At 50.5% G+C, this 20,767-nt stretch overlaps 1 protein-coding gene across 1 annotated transcript in view; it reads left to right on the top strand.

Annotated features, from left to right (window-relative positions):
* Positions 1 to 14,467: 14,467 nt before the first annotated feature.
* The window catches only part of SPRED2 (sprouty related EVH1 domain containing 2), a 67,236-nt gene continuing 60,936 nt past the window's right edge, over positions 14,468 to 20,767 (top strand). The window contains exon 1 of the mRNA XM_087776945.1: positions 14,468 to 14,610. Within this exon, the coding sequence (XP_087633071.1) occupies positions 14,564 to 14,610 (47 nt within the window). The 5' untranslated portion in view covers positions 14,468 to 14,563. The remainder of the gene's footprint in view (positions 14,611 to 20,767) is intronic.

The following is a 20,767-nucleotide window of genomic DNA, read 5'->3' on the forward strand; positions in this document are numbered from 1 at the left end:
CAAAACATCGCATGCTGGAGCAACCACAGAAGGCCACAGCTGGCCAGCTCTGGGAAAATCAGAAAAAAGAGTTTGCTAACTTAAAATGGCTTGAATTCAGAATTTCTGTCCCCTGCTAGTCGAAGCACACAGCATTATTTGTTGGTCTGGAAGGAAATGCCCGTCACCAAAGCCACCGGTTACCATACGTATGGTTTTAAAGGGCTACTGCCTTCACATTAGATGTCACGGCTGGAGAGAGAAGCTCTAGGACTTGACTGTCCGCCGGACATCGTAGTGCAGCTGCGGTGCCCCTGGACCAGCTCCCGCCTGCCCCTGCCCAAGAGTGCCAACAAGTCAGGCAAACACTCGAGCTACAAACCACATTTCTGCTTCAGTCAGTTGCTTGGGATGTTTCTCTCATGCCTATCAGCATCACCTCTCTTATCTGGAGCGAGCACAAGGCATTCTGCTCCTCCGTACGTCCCCAGCCTGCCTGCTGGTGAGCAAGCAAGCCCCCGGCTTGAGCGGGGAGGTGGCTCCGAGTGCATCTCCATACCTGTAGCCCTAACAGGGCAAACCCACTGAAGGAGAGAGCCCTGCAGAGCCCCACAGGGGATGGGGTACATACTAATAAAACTAGCCCCCAATGCCTCTCGCGTGACCCTACACATCTACCTCTGTAGGACCAGGCAGCAAACTGAGAAAACCTGGAGTTTATTGGGATGAAAGGCTGGTGCTGGCGATCTGGTTGTTAGAAAACCAACCATCCAGCGGCACAGCCGTTTAGAACCGAGCGCCGTAAAGCTGCACGCATCCATCCCCTGTTACCTCAACTCTTCCTTCACTGCTGCTTCTTCGATATCTTTGCCAGGAAATAAAAGGGCGCTGGTAATGCTCTTACCTTCCGCCATAGCCGGGGCTCTGCCCCAGGCGCTGTGTGAGCCTCGTCCTGTGCCCTGAAGACACAACCAGGAGTTGCAAGCGCTCCCCGGGGCCTTTTGCTAACATGAGCTGTGACCGCCCATTCCCCAGGTTACACGCCTCGCCTTTCTTGTTTCTGCAGAAGCAATTGCTCAGCAGGAGTTGAATGAGGCCAAAAAAACCCCAGAAATGTCTAGGAAAAAAAAGGCAAACCGAAAACATGCAATTTTGGAGCTTCCAAAATGAATGAAACATGGCAAACATTTTCAACTGTACCCAAAATATAGGGGGAAAGGACATATATATCTACATTTCTTGAAAGAAAGAGTTTGTTTGGAAAATGCCACAGCATTTTATTTCAATGCCTCTTAAACACAACCCTTTGATTTGCTATTTTGAAGTGGCATTTTCCACTCAAAAGAGACCTGAAATAAAAGAAAGTGTGAGAAGCAAGAGGGGTAACTAACCTCAAAACAAAACATTACATTCAAAATGCGATTCGGGTTGACCCAAAATAACACGTTGGGTTTTTTTCTCATTTCCCCCCAACAAAAAAAAAGAAGAAAAGCGGCCATTTCTTTCACTTTGACCCAAACCAGTTCTTTTTCTCTCCATTTTCCAGCTCAGCCCCTGAACTGAGGCAGCTATCATTTTCGCAGGTCTTTCCAGAGGGCATATTCTCTGCTTTGTGCCTCCCTGCCATGCAGTCCATGGGCAAACAGAGAGCGAGGAACAAAGCTCTGCTCCTTCGGGGCAAACCAAATCCTCAGCTGCCTTGTTTTTACTCAATCTGAACTTCTACATAAGAAGTGAGTCGGTATTATCCGGGCTGTCTGACTCATGAATTTCAGGAGCATCTAAAACGCTCAGTGCAGATACAGTCTTGGTCTAAGTGCGTGAAGCAGGCAGGGTAAGGGGAATCTGTTCATATTTAATCTTCTTTCTAACTCTGTCACGCTTACTGTGCAGCTTTGGCAAGTCGATTTGCTCCCATGGCTCAGTTTCCCTGACTCCAGAGCAGAAACAAGCTTTATCAGCACAGCAAGCTGCTGTGCCTGCTCGTGGGTGCACTCTCCTGAAAACAGCATGTTAACCACTACACTCTTGTGCAGCAAAGTTTCTTTCCCTCTATTTCAGCATCTACAGAATACAGAAAGGTTGTAATGGTCTAAACCTGCCTAACGCGTGCGTCTCTTTTGGGATGTTACTCTGCTTGCAAGGGCAGCCAAGCTTTGAGAAAAACAGCTTCTTCCTTCCCCACCTTTCCCCTTTTCACTTTTTTTTTTTTTTGTTGCATCTTCCTCCGCGGGTTTCCGGCGGTTCCTTACAGCCCCACAACAGACAGCTGTGCTCACTGTACCTGTGTGTGTGTCTGTCTTTTCCTCCCCAGGAGATTTGTCTAGAAGATAAGCACAAGCTTGCGGAAATCCTGTGGCACTGACCTTAGGGCAGCTCTTTGTAGCGGGGATCCCAGTGACATTTTGTCCTTCTCGGGGTCCCGCTGATGGACGCATCCATACATTTTGCATCCCCTGAAAATCTGAAGTAAAGCTTTGGGCGCCTTACACCATCTCCCCGAACAACCGAGGCTTCACCGCTGCTCTGTGGTTTTCCTGCGGCCAAGCTTACTTTCATTTTCACGTGGTAGAGGGGAACGTGGCGTCTGGGTTTCAGCCAGGGAATCCTGCACTGAGGTCCTGCGTGCTGCACCCTAAAGACACTGCATGCACAAGAATGATCCCTCTGTGTGGGATCGACAGGGAATTTATCCCTCGAGATCTGGGAGAGCAGGGGTATACATGCACCGCAGTTATGAGGTGCTTAGTTGCGTGATGACTCTGAAGAGAGAAAGGAGCAGTGAAGGAGGAAGAGTTGGGGAGGGTGGTGAGGTGGGTCAGGCATGCGTCTCCTGCGTGGGAGAATCCTGTCTTCTTGGCATGGAATAAGGTCAGTTCGTTGTGTATTAAGACGGGCTTGTTGGGAGAAAAAACATATCCAGAAAAGAAAATCAGGACAAAACAATATCCCAAAGATGCTTGTTAGGACGCCAGGACAGATGCAAGCCTTGGGCATCTGGTTACCCTGAGTCAGAGAGAAGCAGGGCGCGGAGCCCCCGTGGTTTGAGTGAGGTTATGGAGGATTTCAGGGGCACCCACAGGCAGGCAGCCAGATTTCAGCCTCTCCCAAGGAGCCACCTTAGTGCCCGAGACAGCCACCTTCTCCTCAACATCACGACAAAACTTCCCAAGACAGACCCTACAATATTCATCACAAAGACACACAAATACACCTACAAAGACAAAGCCAGGCTCTCTTTTCCCTGAAGCTGGCACTTCATACGACTTATCAGACTTTTCCAGTTCCACTCCAACCAAAGGGGTATACACATGCATTTTTTTTTCCTAGTTTAGAAAAGCGAAAAATATTTCTTGGGCTTTTGTTTCAAAAATCACTACACTGTGACATTTTTCAGCAAAATATTTCAATTAGGGTTTTATTGTTCTTTTTTTTTTTTTTTCAGTAAGACGGATTTAGTATCTGGTTCCACGGACTCAGCAAGAGAGTAAATCAGAATTTATAGGAAACTGGGAAGTCCCAAGTGGACCTACCCGGGTACAGAGCAAAGATTTAAGATTTATTTGAGGACATGGAAGTAAAAAGAACAACAACATTTCCTTTGGGAGGAGCAGCTCTTGCGTTCATGGCTTCCAGTTTAAACAGAAATGTCTTCCCTCAGCAATTTCGCCTCTCGGGGAGCGTAGAAGATGTACCGCAACTGGAAGAGGACAGGGAGGGGAATCCCTAGGACTCGATGACAACGTTAAGTAATTCCAGAGACTCTCCTACAGGAAACAAAAGTCAAAAGAGGAAAAGGAAAAAGGTCAACAACACCTTCCAGTTCAAAACTCTCTGTAAGCCATTGTTTTGCAGATGAAAATGTCAAGGGAGGCAGTGTCTTCTGGTGGTGAATATTCCCATATTTCCTCTTCCTTTCGAGCTTGGCTAGCACATTTGTGTCAAGCCCGGTAACCCCGCAGGCAGCTGAATAACGTTTACTGCAATGTCTAGACACAGGAGAGCATCGCGCCTCCAAAATTAGCCCAGGATACTCTCCAACCGCGACACTCTAGGAGAGGGATTGCCAATGTCTGATACTTGAAACGGATTGCAAAATCTTTCCCCCCAACAGTGAGTTACAATTAAAGGCTGCCGTCGAATAAAGGCGGCAGAGGAAGCCTTGCTCCGGCTGGAGCTTGGGGGGTCCCTCCGCATACCCGCAGGCCGATGGAACTGACGGCTCTCTGAAGCTACCCATGCGGCTCCCGGGAGCCATGGAGGTGGAGAACGAATTTGGCATCAATCCCATACGGACTCAGAAAGGAGGACTCTGGTTCTGCAGGGGAGCACAGCCTGTGGCAAGGTTTCCATAGCCGCATACCTTCAGGGAGCTATGTTAAAGGCCAGTTGCCGGTCTCGCCATGGTATACGTATCCAAAATAAAGGCACCAGTGGTATTAGCCCTGGTCTATACCACCATACGGGAGAGGAAAAATTTTCTCAAATAGTCTTAATTAAGAGAAAGACACCTAGAGCTAAACAATTCTTTACACTGGGCATGACCAGCCCTTCTCAGCCCGCAAACCGCTACGCAAAATCTTCACATCACGGGGGGCCCTCAGACCCTGACCCCTGAGCCTGAAAACCATGTGGAGGAGGAGCTGGGAGGCAGAAAGGGAGAATTACCCCATCCCTGAGCTCCGAAGCTCCCTGGGTCGCGCCGGGTGCCTGGCCACAGGGGTTCCTGCACAGGCTCACATCCTCCAGGCAGTCGGCCACCCCCGATTCAGCGCTGGGTTCAACTTTTGCAGTCGCACACGTCTTCAGACCAGTGGGAATTAGAGGCTTTATGATCTGACTTCCATGATTCAGAAGCTTGCAATTTTGCGGGATGTGGGTGCTTCCCTCGCGTGGGACATCTGAAAGGCCAAGCCTTGCTCATCTTCGAAATTACATATAGTGTTTGGATATCTTTCATGTCACAGTGCAATTTCCAGGATGAATGCATATGCTGCACCCCTTTATGGTAAGTGTGTTTTAATTTAGGCCTCTCTGATGTAAGACCCTGAAAAGTGCATTTAAAATTGAAAAGGCAGCTGGTCCTCAACACTAAAGGCACAAATATGATACCGCAAAACATTTTCTGAAGGGCGTGCCTTCTTCAAACACACCTTCATTAGAAAGATTAAAATTCAGAAGAGAGACGGCATATGTCTTAGAGTCATTATTAAAAAAAAAAAAAAAAGTCGGGGGAAGCATTATAACTAAGAATCTAAGTTTAATTCTTTATCCAAGTTACATGTTGGCACAAGTGCAAAGGAAAGGGCTCTTGTTTAGGCAGCAAAAAGTATTTGTAGGTGAAAACACTTATTTGGAGGGTGAAAAGTGTGTTTCATCTGTAGAGTGTTATTTTCAAACTTGGAAATCAGGGCATAAAGAATTTTCCTATGGTGGAGATGCACACCGGAGCACTTTTACTTAGGCCACACGGGGCAAACGATTACAACCACGGTCAGTTTGATGGGACAGCTTCACAGCAGCATTTCATTTTAATCCGTGCTGATATAAACCGTGAGAAGAGAATAAGCAGTGTGGTATTTAGGCTTGAAGCATTTAACTTTACTCCAAAATTCTCATGAGTTTGGAGTAATTCTGGTATGTCTCACAAACATGTTAGAATTTATTTCTGTCCTTTCTGATAGTAAATTACAGGGGAACAGAGGGGCTTAGGTGATTTAAATACCACTTACAGCCAAGCAATTGGACACGCGTAAATAAGCACGGGGCATTAAGCTCAAGTGGATGTTGTTTTCCTGTCCTAGATGACTCCCAAGTGCTCCTGAGTCTGAGTTCTCCCCCTGACACCTGGGTATCTCCTCGGGCTGTCATTTCTTCTGCTGTAAGGGAAGACTAACGCTCTTCACCCTAACAAACAACTGTGAAGCATACTAATGAAAATTAGTATGTAAGACCAGACATGATTACACAGATGCACTAACTATATCAAAAGTCACAATATATCATTTATTACCTGCGTGACTATCTTTTTTCAAGATCTCATGTTCCTCAGTGATTATCTCTCCCCAATACTTGGGAAATGAATATAAGAAAATTCTATACGATGAAGTGCCGTTGTTAAAAGGTCAAAACTCCTTTTGGGGCAATTGTGTGCAGCAAAGTAAGTTACTGCAAAGCTTCCACAGCTTCCTGGTACAGCAGATTTTATGGTCAAGTAAAGCTCTGGCCATGATTTTGGTGACAGCTGTATAGTGGTGGCACGAAGTCCTTTCCACAGAAGGCAGCAGGCTCTGGTGCCCTTTCTCAAAGGGTGCCTTGTTCATCCCCTTACTAGCAGAGGTAAAGTCCATCTGCAGAGGGGATAGAGTTGACCTTGACTTGCTACAGCAAGGTAAAAATCACCTCTGCTTTGCACCTTCCCAGGATTTTAAAGCAAGACAGCTATCCATCTGTCTTTGAAGAAGACAAAGACTTATCCCGGTTTGCCTGCAACCCTGAGAGAGGAGAAGGGCCAAAATTCGGACTGCCATCTCCCAGGCTTCTGATCAAGTCCTGTAGGAAAGCTTTCACATTTGTTACTTCCTTAGACTCAGAAATGTCAAAGAGAAGACCCAAATCTCTAGAGCTGAGCAGGAACCAATTTATAAGCAGCTTTTCAATGTCACAGTTATCCAGAGAATTTTATGCAGTAATAAATTAAATACTGGTAGTGTGGCAATGGCTTTGGTACGAGGAGCAGCAGTTATATGCAAGGTAATGCATACGGGCCATGCGGTTAGGGTAATTCTGTCACCCCTCGATGAGTTTTGGACTGCATTGTATGGGAGGAACAGATCTGGTGGGAGAGAAGAAGCAGAAAGCGAAAAATAAAGGGCGGGCCCAGACTCTGTGATAGGTCTGATGAAGGCAAAACGGATGGCATTAAAAAAAAATATCATCAGCCACCAAAACGTCTTCTCATAAGCTCTCTAGCTCCCTGTTTAAAAAAAAAAAAGGTGATAAAATGCTTAAAATGCCAGACAGTGCTGCTGAGTTGGATGTATAGGAAGCTAAGTGTCTGGATGCTGTCGAGGATCTTGTTCTTTGTTACCCCAGAAATTTAGGGCAATTGAAAACCTTTCTGAAGCGAGGCCCATAATTTTGCAGAGATTCATGCCCACATTGAACACGTGTGACGCTGAAGCGGCGCATGGTGCTAGCATACACCTGTGTTCCCCATCTCATCAATGGGACCTCTCCGATGTGCGAAATCAGGAGGCAGGAATTTGCCGTAAGCCACTGAAGGTACATTATGGCTATTTAAAATATAACACCTCTTCTGATCCTTCAGTGGGGCCGAATCAGGCAGTTATCATCGGTGCCGCGTAACTCCTCCTGTACAAACCATCCCTCCAGCCATACTTTGTAAAGCTGCCGTTAAACAATTATCACGTGTTAGAAGTACGTGCAGGAGGGGATGAAATTCTCTTCCTAAACATAGCTTTCAGCACATCCATTTAAGTGTAAATGCTGGGGTTTATAGACTCGAAGAGAAAACCAGAATCAAAGGCAAATGTTTACCTGCCATGGATCTAGGAGGTTTCCTTCACAGTCCCTGCACCATAAGTCAAGTACTCCTGACTATGGAAACAAAGCTTATTTTCCAGAATGTCTTTCATTTACTGTTTTTCAGCACTTTCTAAATAATTCTTCTTTGTCATAATAAACCCTAAGTTAACCCCCACTCCTCCCTGCTTTCAATTTTAGCACAATGGTATTAACTGTAGAATGAACAAAAAAAAGCCCTTCAGCTGCCACTTCAGTACGCCCCATATTTTGGATTGTTTTTACTTTCAGCTTTTAAGGTCAGAACACGCACCCAGCAATAACCAGCCTTTTTTTATTTCACTAAGAGACCGGAGAGGCTCCTATCTAAAACGAGGGAGTTTGGTGAGCAGCCTGCGAGCTTCGGGGAGGCAAGCCCGTGCTTTTAGCTTTGCAGGCGTGAAGCTCTCATAACCTGGGCTTGCATTTCTGGGCTTCATTAACCCTGGCAGCAAACGCTGCTGGAGATGCGGCTGGCAGTAAGCATGTGAAAGGCCTTGCACCCAGTTTCTGCAAATGGCAGCGTCTGTTAATAACCATGCACAGAGCAGAGCTGTGCATCTTCATTCCCTTGTAGAGAGAGCTGAAATACATACCGGAGTATATGCACAGTCCCAAAAGATTTGTGTGGGGTGACTAATTACTTTTCTCCTTAGAAGTGGGCAGGGAAGCATAATATGTTTGTGATTACAAGGACATAAAAGGAGCGTATGATTATTTTCCATGGGAATCCTCGGGAACAGCGATGCAAGCGTCTTGGAGGATGGCTGTCTACGGTGGTGCTCTCTGCAGGACCATTAAACTCTCCCAGCTTCTTCATCGTGTGCTGCAACTTATCGCGGGCAAAGCCATCCAGCGGTGCATGGGGTTAACCGTGAACTTTCTTTAGCTCCAACTCTCCACCTCCGAGTCCTTCCAGGACACTCATAAGCCATGTGCTATATTTGCCTAGCTGGAGTCGTTATGAGGACGTTGACACAAGGGAAAATATCTGCCTGGAGAAAAGGGTGGACTGCTACCCTTTGAAATTAAATATTGTCGAGCATCTGTAAAGGACTTCGTGGGTCAGTGTCACTGAGCAGCCCTGAAGCCGAGGGCTGGGTTAAGGAGGATACAGGCAGGGTACATACAATGCTCGTCCACTCATTTCCCCTGCGTACCATACGCCACTAGATGTGACCCAGCCGTGTCCTCATTTCCATATTTCAAAAGCTTACTTTAACTCCAGAAGCCTTTCCTGATCAATACCTGGGGTGGGGTTTCTGCCACAGCTGGGCCTGGACTGGGTAAACCTGCAATTATAACTGCTCAGATACTGCGCTAGGACCCTCTACCCACAGCAAGGCGCTAGGTGAGAAAAGCAGGTCAAGCCACGAAAACTGGTTTTGCCAAAATAAGTAGTCCACAGTTCATCCTGTTGCCTGCTGAGGCCGACCAAAGAGCTTTGCAATAAAGGATACAAGGGTGTTCAGAAGGGATGGCCTCCCATTAGCTGTGCGAGAAAGGGAGGAACACCAGTTATCGAGTGAAGTTTGGGTATCAGAAAGTGACTTTCTTAAAATACACTTAAGGGTTTGAGCCTAATTCAAATAATCCCCAAGGAGGGGAGGAAAAGGTGTGCACAGCTCCAGTGTTTTTCCCAGATCCATCCGCTTTTGTGCTCCCTGAAGTAAAAACAGATTATTTGGCATCTGTTTATTCAGCTCCCATGAGGCCCTGGAAACAGCTGTATCAAAAATGCAGAAACCTCTCAAGGGTGGAAAAGCATCTTGAGAGGAGAGCAGCCCTTCCCTCATGCCAAAAGTAGCCCAGCTTTAGGACTAATCCTGAGGTTGCCAGTGCATCCATGACGCTGGCAGAGTTCGTGCACACTTACTTTTTGATCCGATGGGCCAGGGCATGCTCTGAGCCGGGAACGCGCAGAAGCAAAGCACTGCTGGGGAACCGACAGTGATACGTGAAGGTTTTGTAGCAGTTTTTCCTTCCAAGAATTCAGCAAAAAAGGTATGCAAGAAGTTCAAGAAGCAGCTGTGCACCCATCTCTTGTTGAGTCCATGCCAGGGGCTCAACTCTAGTGGGACTCCCAAAAACCACCATCCTGCATCACTACATCTGAAGGAATCACCCCCACCAGTGTTGCTGTCTCACTAAACCTGCTAATGCCACCCTGTCACCAGGGTGAAATTGGGGGGGTGGGGGAGAGGCTGAAGAGCTGAACTCAAGATCAGAGCATTTTCCTGCTATCTGCACCACAAAGACAATGTGTCATGCGCTTGTGAGATTACAATTTGGGTTTGTTATCATTCCTTTAAATCAAAAGGAAGTTATGCACACAAAGGAAACACCAAACCATCATGTCAGGAGGGCTATAAATCACTTACTGCTGAATATTAAGAGGACATCAGAGTGCCCAGTAGGAAAGCAAGGGTTTTGAAAAGCCCTCTTTTCCTCACAATCCCTTCATTTCAATAAACCTTGCTCTTATGAGGGTGAAGGTGAGCATGGTTTCATGAATACAGCTACGAATGAAACCAGGTTTGTCCCACACATGTGACTCGTGGCTGACTGCAAGCACTGGTCAATGCCTTCCCGGCTGCTGGGACATTGCTGTTTCCCAGGTGGATCCCGTGGTGTCCAGAAAGGGCTGAGCTCCTGCTCTACCTCTGTGTTCAGCTGAAAGCACTGAGCTGTTCCTCCAACCAGCCATTGATTTTATTTGCGAGCACTGGGTTAGTTTGGAGATCGCTACTCTCCTGTCCCATTCCTCCCTTCCCCTTCTTCCCGCTGGCCACCAGCCCCAGCATCTCAAAGTTGTACAGAGGCGCACACATGCAGTAGCGAAGAGATCGCATAAGCTTTGTTGCCGTTTTCTCTCTCAGTAAAACACATGGTTACAAAAACCAAGACATGGAGAAAACAGCGGGATAGTCAGATCCTGGGCAAAGCAGCCCATCTGGCAGCGAGGGTCCCTTTCTGCTTTCCTGCTCTGGTCTTACCGCCCTTCAAAAGGACATCCTGGGAAGACTTACAAGGAGCCCTCCACCTCCTCTTCCCCTGGCAGGTGCCCGAAATCCTCCTGACAATTCTCCAAACTGCGTGCCGAAATCCCACTCTTGCTGAAAACAAGCTTTGTATTTCCAAACTCTGTGACCTCCCAAAATGTGTCAACTCTGAAAGCTTTCAAGCTGACTGCAAATGTTGCAGATATTGTTTCTGCAGCTCTTAAATTTTGAGCAATTATAACGGGGGAAAACACGGATCCAGTCATTGCTCTTAAAATATGATTGCTGCTCAAAAGAATTATCGGGGAGGGGGGTAATTGTCGGGAGGATGGTGTGATTCAGGACTGCTGACTTCTACTCCTCAGTCATTCAAAGTCACCGCATGAGTCAGTGGAAAAGTCATTGAAACTAGCACAGTCAACAAGGTACCAACATTCATATTTAGGTTCCTACATCAACAGTGTGGAAGATTTCAGCTCAAAGGTATAGGTTTTAAAAGCAAGAGTGGGTGAAGGGAGCAGGCTACGTTGCAAGCCTGCAGTAAATGCCATCCTAAACTCTGCCACTTCCAATTCCAGCGCTTCTCACCCCGAAGAAGTGCCAGCTAAAGGTGTAACTGCACTTTGGGGAAGTCCATTTTCAGTCCAAGCAGAAACAGCGTCCATTTACCAGGTTCTCTGCAATGACTAAAATATTACGCTGCAAAATAAACGTTCCTTTTGAATATAAAACGCAGAATAGTCATAGCACGCAAATTGTTCGTATGCAGAAGCTGCTGTCTTGAAGCTCTGCCACCAATGGCTAATTAATTCTAGGTACCGTAACGATCGCATCACAGGGAAGCGCTATTCTGTGTGTAAGCAGAAGCTCTGTATACAAACAGTACAATGCACAAACAGAAATCGCACCTCTGAGAGCCTTTTCATTCAGAAAAGTCAGTCATCTTGAAAGTGCTACTCGCAAGAACCGGCACAGTAACCTTTATATTAGGAAAATAAAATTCAATATTTATCAGTGCGAAAGGCATATACACAATAGTAAGAGGGTCATGCAGTGAGAGAAATTGTTTGGAGAAGAAACAGTTTAGCAGCTTCCAAATTAGCAGGACAGAGAAAGCAGAGATCAAACATGAGATCTTGCAAATCCACAGGAAACGACTCAAGAAACAAGATCGAGTAAAACTTCGGCTTCCAAGCCTCAAACACATCTGCTTCTCGCCATTGGGGCACATATACAGACGCACAACACAAGTACACAAAAATACATCCAGATCATACAGTCAAGCTCTCAAGCATTAATCAGACAGTGATTAATACCCAGTCCTCCTCAGCAGTATATGCATTATAATGGCCTTTTAATTACATGATTGCACCCTGGGTTTTTCATGTGGTGATAACTCTCCCCTTATTCTGGTTCTGTAGTAGCCAACTGCTAAACGCCACGCTCCCCACTTCAGGCGCGTCGATGCTCCTGCTGACCACGGAGATTTTTGGCATGAAAGATTTTAAGGATGTTAGATGTCTGTGCAATCTCAGCATCGCTTAGGGGGGAAAAAAAATACATAGGATGGGTGGAAGTGTGTCAAATCATTACATCTGGTCTTTTATGGTACAGCAGCTGAAGACGTTCCTGCCGTTTCCTTGCCCCCAGCCGCTTACTCCTGCCCTGACACTTCCTTTCGCTGCCAGCTCAGCTTTGCCAAGATGTTTATCATGCCATTCTGCAAGCTGGATCCTTGAATAACTTTCCAAAATAAAGAGGTATTGAGGGGGTATTATTAGCTGGGACCATTTAGCAGATCCAGCAGTGTAACTCCCCAACGGGGGGGGGATGCATTAGCACAGCCGAGGGGGTGTCAAACTGTGCTTTGCAGAGGAATGAATGGGTGGGAAGGGGACGGGGAGAGAGGCAGCATTGCCGCCCGAACGAGCACGCCACAGGCTGCCACGGGGAGGGGAGCGGGCTTGCACGCTCACACGTTATCCGGTGTTATGGCCGAACCTCTAGCAATGACAAGTGCGCTACTGTAACATTGTAATGACACCAAAGCTGCGGATTCTGGTACCATCTCCAAAGGACATGCTGCTTCTCCCCGGGGTTAACCTCCCATAAAGAAGACCTCAAAGCTTTCATCAGCTCTTGCCTCCATTGCATTACTAAGCAGTCCACAGATTTTTCTCCAAGTTTCCACTTCTGTTCCTGAAAAGAAAATTTACAGCACTTAGAAACTGAAACCCAACAGAGCAGAAACACCATTTCCACCCCAAAATCTGAAGGCCCCTTCAAGACTAAATCCTGTAGACTAGTCTTGAAAGATAAATCGGTAAGTGGCTTCCTTGGGAATCGCAGCCGTATGGTGTCTGAATATCCCTGTGCAGTGAGAGCAGAGATGGGACATCTCCCTGCCCGCAATGGGAAGGAGATGCTGCAGCCGAGGAGCCTGCGGAGGCCGAAGGGCAAGGTGATGTGCTTGGGTGGGACAGACAGATTTCTTCTCCCAGGATTTCCCAGTCACAGAGGACCTGATGGAGAAAGCAAAACCAAACCTCACTGCTAGTTATTCAGCTTCATGGGCCAAACTTTCTTTTCTAAAGTCGGCTCCCGTCACCCCCTCCTCTGTGGACCAAGCAAGTTTCCAGGGCAGGCAAAGATGTCACGGTGTAGCTGTGGACACACCACGAGTTGGGAGTGTTTACAGTTACGGCACTGTGTATTGACCTACAAATAAAGCTGCGCGGTGCTACCAGCGCGCCTGCGCTCACCCCACAGCGTTGCTGAGCGTGGCTCCGAGGGTTGGTTTGAGCTCTCGTAGAGGGCAAGGCGGGGTGGGCAGAGCACAAGGGTGGTGAGATCCCAGCGGCACGGGCAGAGGAGCCCCGTCGCCTCAGGACGCGGCTCTGTGGGGGCAACGCAGCCTCCCTGAGCTCTTCTCCTGCCAACAGGCTCTTAAACCCCTCGTGCGCACACGGCCTTGCGCGGTTGCCTACAGGGACGTAAATCCTTCCTACGGGCCTTCTCAGCAGGGACAAGGACCTGCGCCGAGCCAGGCTGGCGTGCGCCGAACCGAGCCGAGCCAGGCTAGGTTGGGGTTGGGCTGAAGCCATCCCAGCTGGGCAAGGTCAGGCTGAGGCGAGCTAGGCCTGGTAGGACTGAGATGGGCTAGATCGGGCTGAGCCGGGCCTTACTAGGTCAGGCTGAAGAGGACTGAGCGGGGCTGTGTGAGGCTGAACGCAGGCGGGACAAGCTGAGGTGAGCCGAGAGCCGAGCCGAGGCGAGCCGAACCGGACCGGGCCGAGCCGAGCCGAGCCGAGCGGCGGCGGGCGGGGCGCGGGGGCTGCGGCGCGGGGGGCGGCGCCGAGCGCGGCGGCGGCGGCCGCACCCCGGGCGCTGCGCCGCGGGGGCTCGGTGGGCCGGGCCGGGGCGGGCCGCGCCGCCGCGGGGGAGGCGCCACTGCCAGGCGCGTCTCCTCCTTCCTGAGCACCGCCGCCGCGGCCGCGGCTCCCTCCCGCCCGGGTCCGGCGCTGCCCTGCCCGCTCCCGGCGGCCGCGGCCGCTCGGCAGCGCCGCCGCTTCCTGCCGGGGCTCCCCCCCCGCCCGCCTCCCTCCCTCCTTCCCCGCTCCGCCGCCACCCGCGGCGCCCCGCCATGGCGTGAGCGCGGCCATGGGGCTGGCCCGGCGCCGCCGCCTGCCCCCGGGCGCTGCGCCGCTCCCCCGGGCCCGGACCCCGCGCCGCCGCCGCCGCCGCCGCGCCCCGCCGCGCCCCCGCGGCGCGCTGACCGCCGCCTCGCCGCCTCCTCCTCCGCCCCCGGCCGCCGCCGCCCGGCGACGAGCGCGGCCGTAGCCCCCCCCCCCCCCCGTCACCCCCCGCTGCCGCCGCCCGCGCTCCCGCGCCGTCGGGCCCGGCGCGGCCGCCAGCCCCGGCCCGCCGCGGCGCGGCCTCCCCCGCCATGTGAAGCGCAGGAAGATGCGGAGGCGCAGCCCGGCCGCCCGCGGCGAGGGATGAGCCTAGACGGGGAGAAGATGACCGAGGAAGCCTACCCTGACGAGTGAGCGGGGCCGGGGCCGGGGGCGGCGGGCGGGCGGGCGGGGGCCAGCCTTTGTTGGCCTGGCGGGAGCCGGTGCGGATCCCTCACCCCCCCCCCCCAGCCCCCCGACACACGCACAGACAGACCGCGGGCGGACAGAGGGACACGGACACGCGCGTACGTGTGCGCGCTGCCCGCCCGCGCATCCGCCATTTCGCGCTCCCCCCCGGGCCGCGCTCATTTGCATACCGCCTTTTCATTCATAAAAGCCCCCGGGAGGCGGGGGGAGGCCGGGGTGCGGGGGGGGGCGCCCCCCCGGGCGTCCCTCGCCGCCACCTCTCCCCGCCCCGGCTGGGGGGGTCGGGGCGCCCGGCGGGAGCGGCCCGCGGGGCGGGGGGTGGGGGCAGCGCGGCGGCGGCTCCCCTTCCCCCGCCCCGCACTCCCGGGGTTTGGGGGGGGGGATCGGGAAGCGGGAGCGGGGCGGGGGGGACACACGACGTCGCGGATCCCCGCCCCGGCCGCCGCCGCCGTTTTGTGAATAGGAGGGCGGCCGCCGCCGCCGTCACATGACGCCGCATTCATAAACCCGGTCACCGGCGGCCTCCCCATTCACCGCCACACCCCCCCCCCGTACCCGCCCCGCCCCGGGGGGCTGCGGGTGCCCGCTGCACCCCCCCCCCCGCAAAGGCACCCCCGCTCGGGAGCACCCCCGCAGAATAAACCCCCCCGAGAGGCCACACCGAGGCTTTCAAAATGCCTGACGGTGCTCTTTTCCCTTTTTTAAATGTTTCTTCCCCAAAATAAAGATATTACAGCGAAATGACAGGCGAGGCTTTTACAAGCCACGCTGGCCCAAAGGTTGTTCCTGGCTATCTCTTTCTGGGCTTTGACAGGCAAGAAAAATGACTCACTTGCGTGCAGGACTGGTTCCGTGCCAAGTGCCATAGGATGTACCGCGCTTTAAAATGACTTCTCTCCGGGCTTATAAAGCGGCGTCAAAATTGTGCAACTTTTCGGCTCTGTTTCTGGAGTCCGAAAAAAATCGTCATCGGCGGCGTGTGCTGCGCTTACACCTTCCTAACGTCAAACTTATTTTAAGGCAATTTACTGGAGAAATGTGAGTGGTGAAGGAAATGGCTTCTGCCTGCAACGTGTGTGTTAAGAGGAATTGTTATTTTGGCACTTCTTAATGAAGAGACTATAAATACGTGTTTATATGTAGCTTCTGAAATTGTGGTTATTTTGAAGTTGGTATGGTTCTTCAAAAAAAAAAAAAAAAAAAAAAAGTTGAGTTTCTCTCTCGTGGGTTGCCATGACCTCGCAGGCTGGAAAAATGTGGCCAACTCGTTTCCAATAAAGACCTGACAGTTCTTGGTTTGGTTTTTTTGGTTTCATTTCTCAAATTGGACAAGAGGAGGCGAGGTGGGTCCCTGTCCCTGGGCTGGAGAGCGCAGGGGCAAACCTAACCTGATGCAGTGGATGAAAGCTGGTGCTTGCCAACCTTCATCTTGCGGGAAGACGTTGCTCCAAACGCGTTTTCCTGCAGGGCTCGGTGTGGAGGTGAGTCTCGGTGTAAAACAGCGAGCGCTTGGCATTGATGTTTGGGTTGGGTTTTTTTTTTTTCTTAATTGTAGGCTGCAGTTTGTTTTGGAGTAAATTCTTCCTCTACGTGCCGCTGCGCTGCCATGCCGAGGGAGGCTTCGGCTAACGGGTTTCGTGTGCGTCCTACCTGGGCTGGGGAGGGAGGCTCTCCGGTCATGCCACCTCTCCCGGGGTCACCGCTCAACCCAGCAAAGTTGTGCTTTGGTCCCTGCAAGACGGGGAGGTGGCACCCAACCCGCTTCCTAGGCCAGCGGTAGCTGTTTTCTTGGTGGCTGGATGTCTTGGCTTTCAGGGTAAATGATGCACCGTGGTCCTGACCCCGGCGTGCATCCCGAGCAGCTGTTTTGGAGGCTGCAGTCAGGCTCGTTGCGGCATGATCCAGCCTTCGCCTTGCAGGGCACGGTGAGGTGTTTTAGGTAAGCCATGGTTTCCTTCGTAAGCTCTTCGCTTCCAGCCTTGCATTGATTGATAGCGTCGCTGAAGCCGGTGACTCATGGGTTGTTTTTCATTTCGGTGGTGGGTGAAGTGATTTTTTTTTTCTTTTTTTCAATATATATGGTGTTAAAAGAAATAAGGACAGGCTCTGCTGATAAGTTTTCTCAAGCTGTCAGAACAATGGTAGTATAGCGTGCTATTTGCCCTAGATATCTGGCTTTAATTTGCATAGCTATTCTCATTTCACTGAGTGCACTGTGAGCAAATGTTAACAGCCAGATTACAAAAAAAGGACCGCTGTCAGGATGCATTTTAAAATAACCCTCTTCAAGTAAACTGTGAGGGGTTTTTCCCCCCAGTTTTGGCTTTTTTTTTTTCTTTAATTCCTTGAGAACAGTTCGATAAGATTTTGAGTTTTGAAACAATTTATAAAACCAAGGAGGGGAAAAAATAGGGCTTAGGATGCTGGAAACTCATTGGTCCCTTCATGACTGCACCATTTCAGATCGATACTTAGAGGTCAATTTGTCATTGCAAAGCGAGCGCCTCTTTCTGCATCTCAGCCTTTGGTTCTGCTTCCCTCTCCCCCCCCCCTCCCCAATGCTGCCGCGCTTCTCCTTTGCACGTCGCGGGAGGGGGAAAAAACGGGGACGCCTGGTAATAAATCGGAGGCATGAAGCTGCAGCGCTGAGCGTAAGTGGTGGGAGAGTTTTGGGCAGCGCTGCCTGCACCCAGGAGAAGGGGCAGCTGCCTGCTGCGAGCAGTGACCCTCTCCGCAGCCGACAGCTCCCGGGTGGGCTGCTGGCGTCTTTCCGCTTGTAAGCAGGAGGATGGAGCTGAACCCTTAAAGTGATTCGGTTACACCCGGAGGCTGCCGCCTGCTCGTTCCGATGCACGGTTCCAAGAAAGTCACAGGAAGTAATTAAATGGAAAAGGTCAGAGAACGAGGAAGTGTTGGTCCGCAGCCTTTTGCTGCTTGGGATGGAGCCGCGACGCCCTGCCCGAGCCCGGCAGCGGCTGTGTCCCTGGGGTGTCCCCGCCGCTCGGCAAACGCGCGCTTGATTTATTCCAGCGAGCCCGGAGCGCGTGTGCCAAGTGTTTGCAAGTGGGACCGGTCCCCCGGAGGTTTTTAAGGAGCTGGGTTAAGTGGGATATGTCTCAGGCAGTGTAGGGGGGTGTTACAGTGTCATATGGGATGGCAAAATGCGGCGAGAAATTGCACCAGTGCTTCGGGATGATGCATTTTTCCCATTCCAGGGAAAGAAAATTAAACTTGACTCATGCTCGTTTGTCCTTTTGCTGGTCCCAAAATCCCGCTTCCCTCCATCGCTGAGCAGGGACCAGTGACGCTTGCTCTGAGTACTGAGTCTATCAATATTGCAGTTTGCCCTTTACGCTGAAAAATTAATTTCTTTCTTTTTTTTTTTTTCCCCTCTTCATTTTCACCATGCTTTTGCCCAATACCGGTGATTTTTCTGTAGCTGTCATAAGCGGCTCATTCAGTTTTTGCTGCAAGCTTGAGCTGGGGAGGAAGGCATGGGACACGCTCTGTGTCATGACATTATTGCTCGCAAATAGGACAGGAAATGAAGGATTGCCAAAATATAACTGTTTATTTCTTGGCCTGAAAAAATGCCTGTTTAAAATATGACATGTAAGTGGCTGCTTTGTTCGGTTACTGGGAGAATTTGCTGTTTGTAAGGGTATAATAGCTCTGTTGGATGAAGGATAAAAAAAAAAAAGGGATTTACCCTTTCTGCTTCTGTCTTGAAAGTGACTTGGAAAGGAGCTGTAGGTGGAAGACGTGTGGAGGGGGTGTTTGGTCAGACAGCTGGAAGGGAGACCTGTGGGAAGAGAGTCGCCACAAGCAGGAGGGAGCTGGGCTTGAATTTCTCAGCATGTTAGTCCATGCTATGGCTGCAAGCAGCCCTCGGATAACCCCGGTCCTGTATTGAAGAGGAGAAACCTAAACAACCCACCTTTGGGCCAGAAAGTGAGGTTTTTCAGCGAGGCTCCCCTCGGCAAGACATGTGGTGGGACGGCATTCGAGCGTGGCGCAGATGCTGCACCAGCAACGGGATCATCTTCGACCTGTTTTTGCAGCCTGTTTTTTTTATCTTGCTGGGGCGCACCCTCGAGCGTGGGTTAAAAGGTAGGCTTTATCTGCCCGTTTTAATTAAATCCCGAGGCTGCAAACAAAAGTACGTTGTGCAGCGAGGCTCGCTCTTAACGTGGACTCGGTTCACTGGTAGCTGGATTTAAACCACAAAATTGTTTCCTGTCAGCCACTGAACCACAGGGAGATGATGGTAATTGTCCTTCTTCTTCTGGACCAGGCTGGAAGATAGGAGCTGAGGACCAAGAGACAACTTAACTATTGGTTTCAATACCTCCTTTTGCTTTCTTATATTCTGGCATGCTTGAGGAATGGGTAAATTCAATTTCCTTCCCTCCAGCAGAATAAGAATAAATGATCCTCCGGAGGCATTAAACCTAGGAGAGATGTACTTGAAAAGTTTGAGTACTGAAAGGGCACAGGCAGTTGGCCGCATCCTGACGCGAGCAGGGTTGCACGCTGATGGAGCCTGTTTCTGCTCTGTTTCTGCAGAAGTTGAGATCTTGTGGCTCGTTGGCAAAGGTGCACCGCTTGCTTTCTCTGCTCTTAGGACCAGCTTAGGAACTGCTCCCTTCAACAAATTCATTGAAAAAAGTGTTTTATTTTTCCTTTTTTTCTTCCCCCCTTTTTTAACAGTAGGAGGTAATCCTTCTTGCAAGAGATGTGCAGGAGTGGAGAGGGCACAGAGATGAGTAAAACTAAAAGTACAGCTCTGGAGACTGTGTTTTTGATATATGCCTTGTTTGCTAAGTGGAGCATTTGATTTTTGGAGGATTCAAACTTCTGAAGCAATGCAGAAATTTAAAAAGAAATAAAAAAGGTCACTCGACTAAAAAAAGGCACAAATAGACTGTGGAGTTGATCGACAGATTGACAGCAGATGCAAGCCGCAGCGGTCCCCATTTCTGTGGACTACAGAAAGCAAGTGAGAAGCTGTTGTCATATAAATCCCGGCACTATAAGAGAGGTCTTCTCCAAGCCTGCCAGCAAGCAGAGCGGTGCAGCATCTCCCAGCACCTTATTTGCACTGGCCCTTTCTTCCCACCTTGGCCGTGGGTCAACGTAGCTGATGGTTTCTAATGCTCCTTTTTTTTTTTGTTTCTTTTCCACCCTGATGGTTTTCTGCGAAGATTTTGTGAGTTTTCTTTTTCTTCCTTCCCTTTTCCCTACCCACGTCCACCCCCTTTCCTTGTCAAATTTCCTTTAATCATTTATTTTTCTGGTGCTCACTCAGTAACTGAAAACCCAACCCTCTGAAGCTGCAGAGAAATGCAGCTGGGCTGCGCCAGCCACCTTCTTGATGCCTTCCCTTTGCACCTAACCCTCACCTTTGATTTTGCATCAGCTTTTCGGAGCAAAGGTTGGGTTTGCCCACGTAGTTTCTCATGCCTCGTTCCTCGTGCGGCGAGGTTGGCTGTCTGCTGGTCCCCTCCGCTTGGTGAGTCGAGGGTGGCGGGTTGCAGAAACACAGCCGGGGGTGAGCCCTGCTAATGCAGCAAGAACAGCAAAGCAATGCCAGAATACTGCGCTTCTGCCCTCTGGTGTGGTTGGTTTTAAGGTTTTTATCATACCAGCATGACCATCCATGTTGGTACCCGCAAATATCATAGTGGTGCTCCTCACCTCTTTTCCTAGTCCAGCTCAATGTCAACCAAATGTTGCATGGGTGGAGGAAGAGCATGTCCTTTAAGTCCAGAAGGATGTCTTCACTCTGTCTCGTTGCTGTCCCTCCTCTGGCAAAGTCACCGGTGGTTCCTCCCTGGCCTGTACCCATCACGGACCCAGGGAAGCGGGCTCGCCCCGGTGCCCGCTGGCCGGCTCTCCGGTGCAGGAGATGTGGCTTTGCCTCCATCCGAGGCTGGAGCAGGTCTCTGTGCAGAGCTGGAGATGAGGGGCTGTTCCCTCCTTCCGCTGGGTTTCTGTGCTTTCCTGCCTGCTTTCTCTGTTTCGCTTCTTGTTTTGTGCTCTTTCGTTTCCTTTCCCCTGCACTCTTGGGGTTTTTTTTACCTCTTATTTTATTTCTAT

The sequence above is a fragment of the Nipponia nippon genome, unplaced genomic scaffold, assembly GCF_047370975.1.
Source record: "Nipponia nippon isolate SJK-2023a ecotype South Korea unplaced genomic scaffold, ASM4737097v1 scaffold_4, whole genome shotgun sequence".
Lineage (NCBI taxonomy): Eukaryota > Metazoa > Chordata > Aves > Pelecaniformes > Threskiornithidae > Nipponia > Nipponia nippon.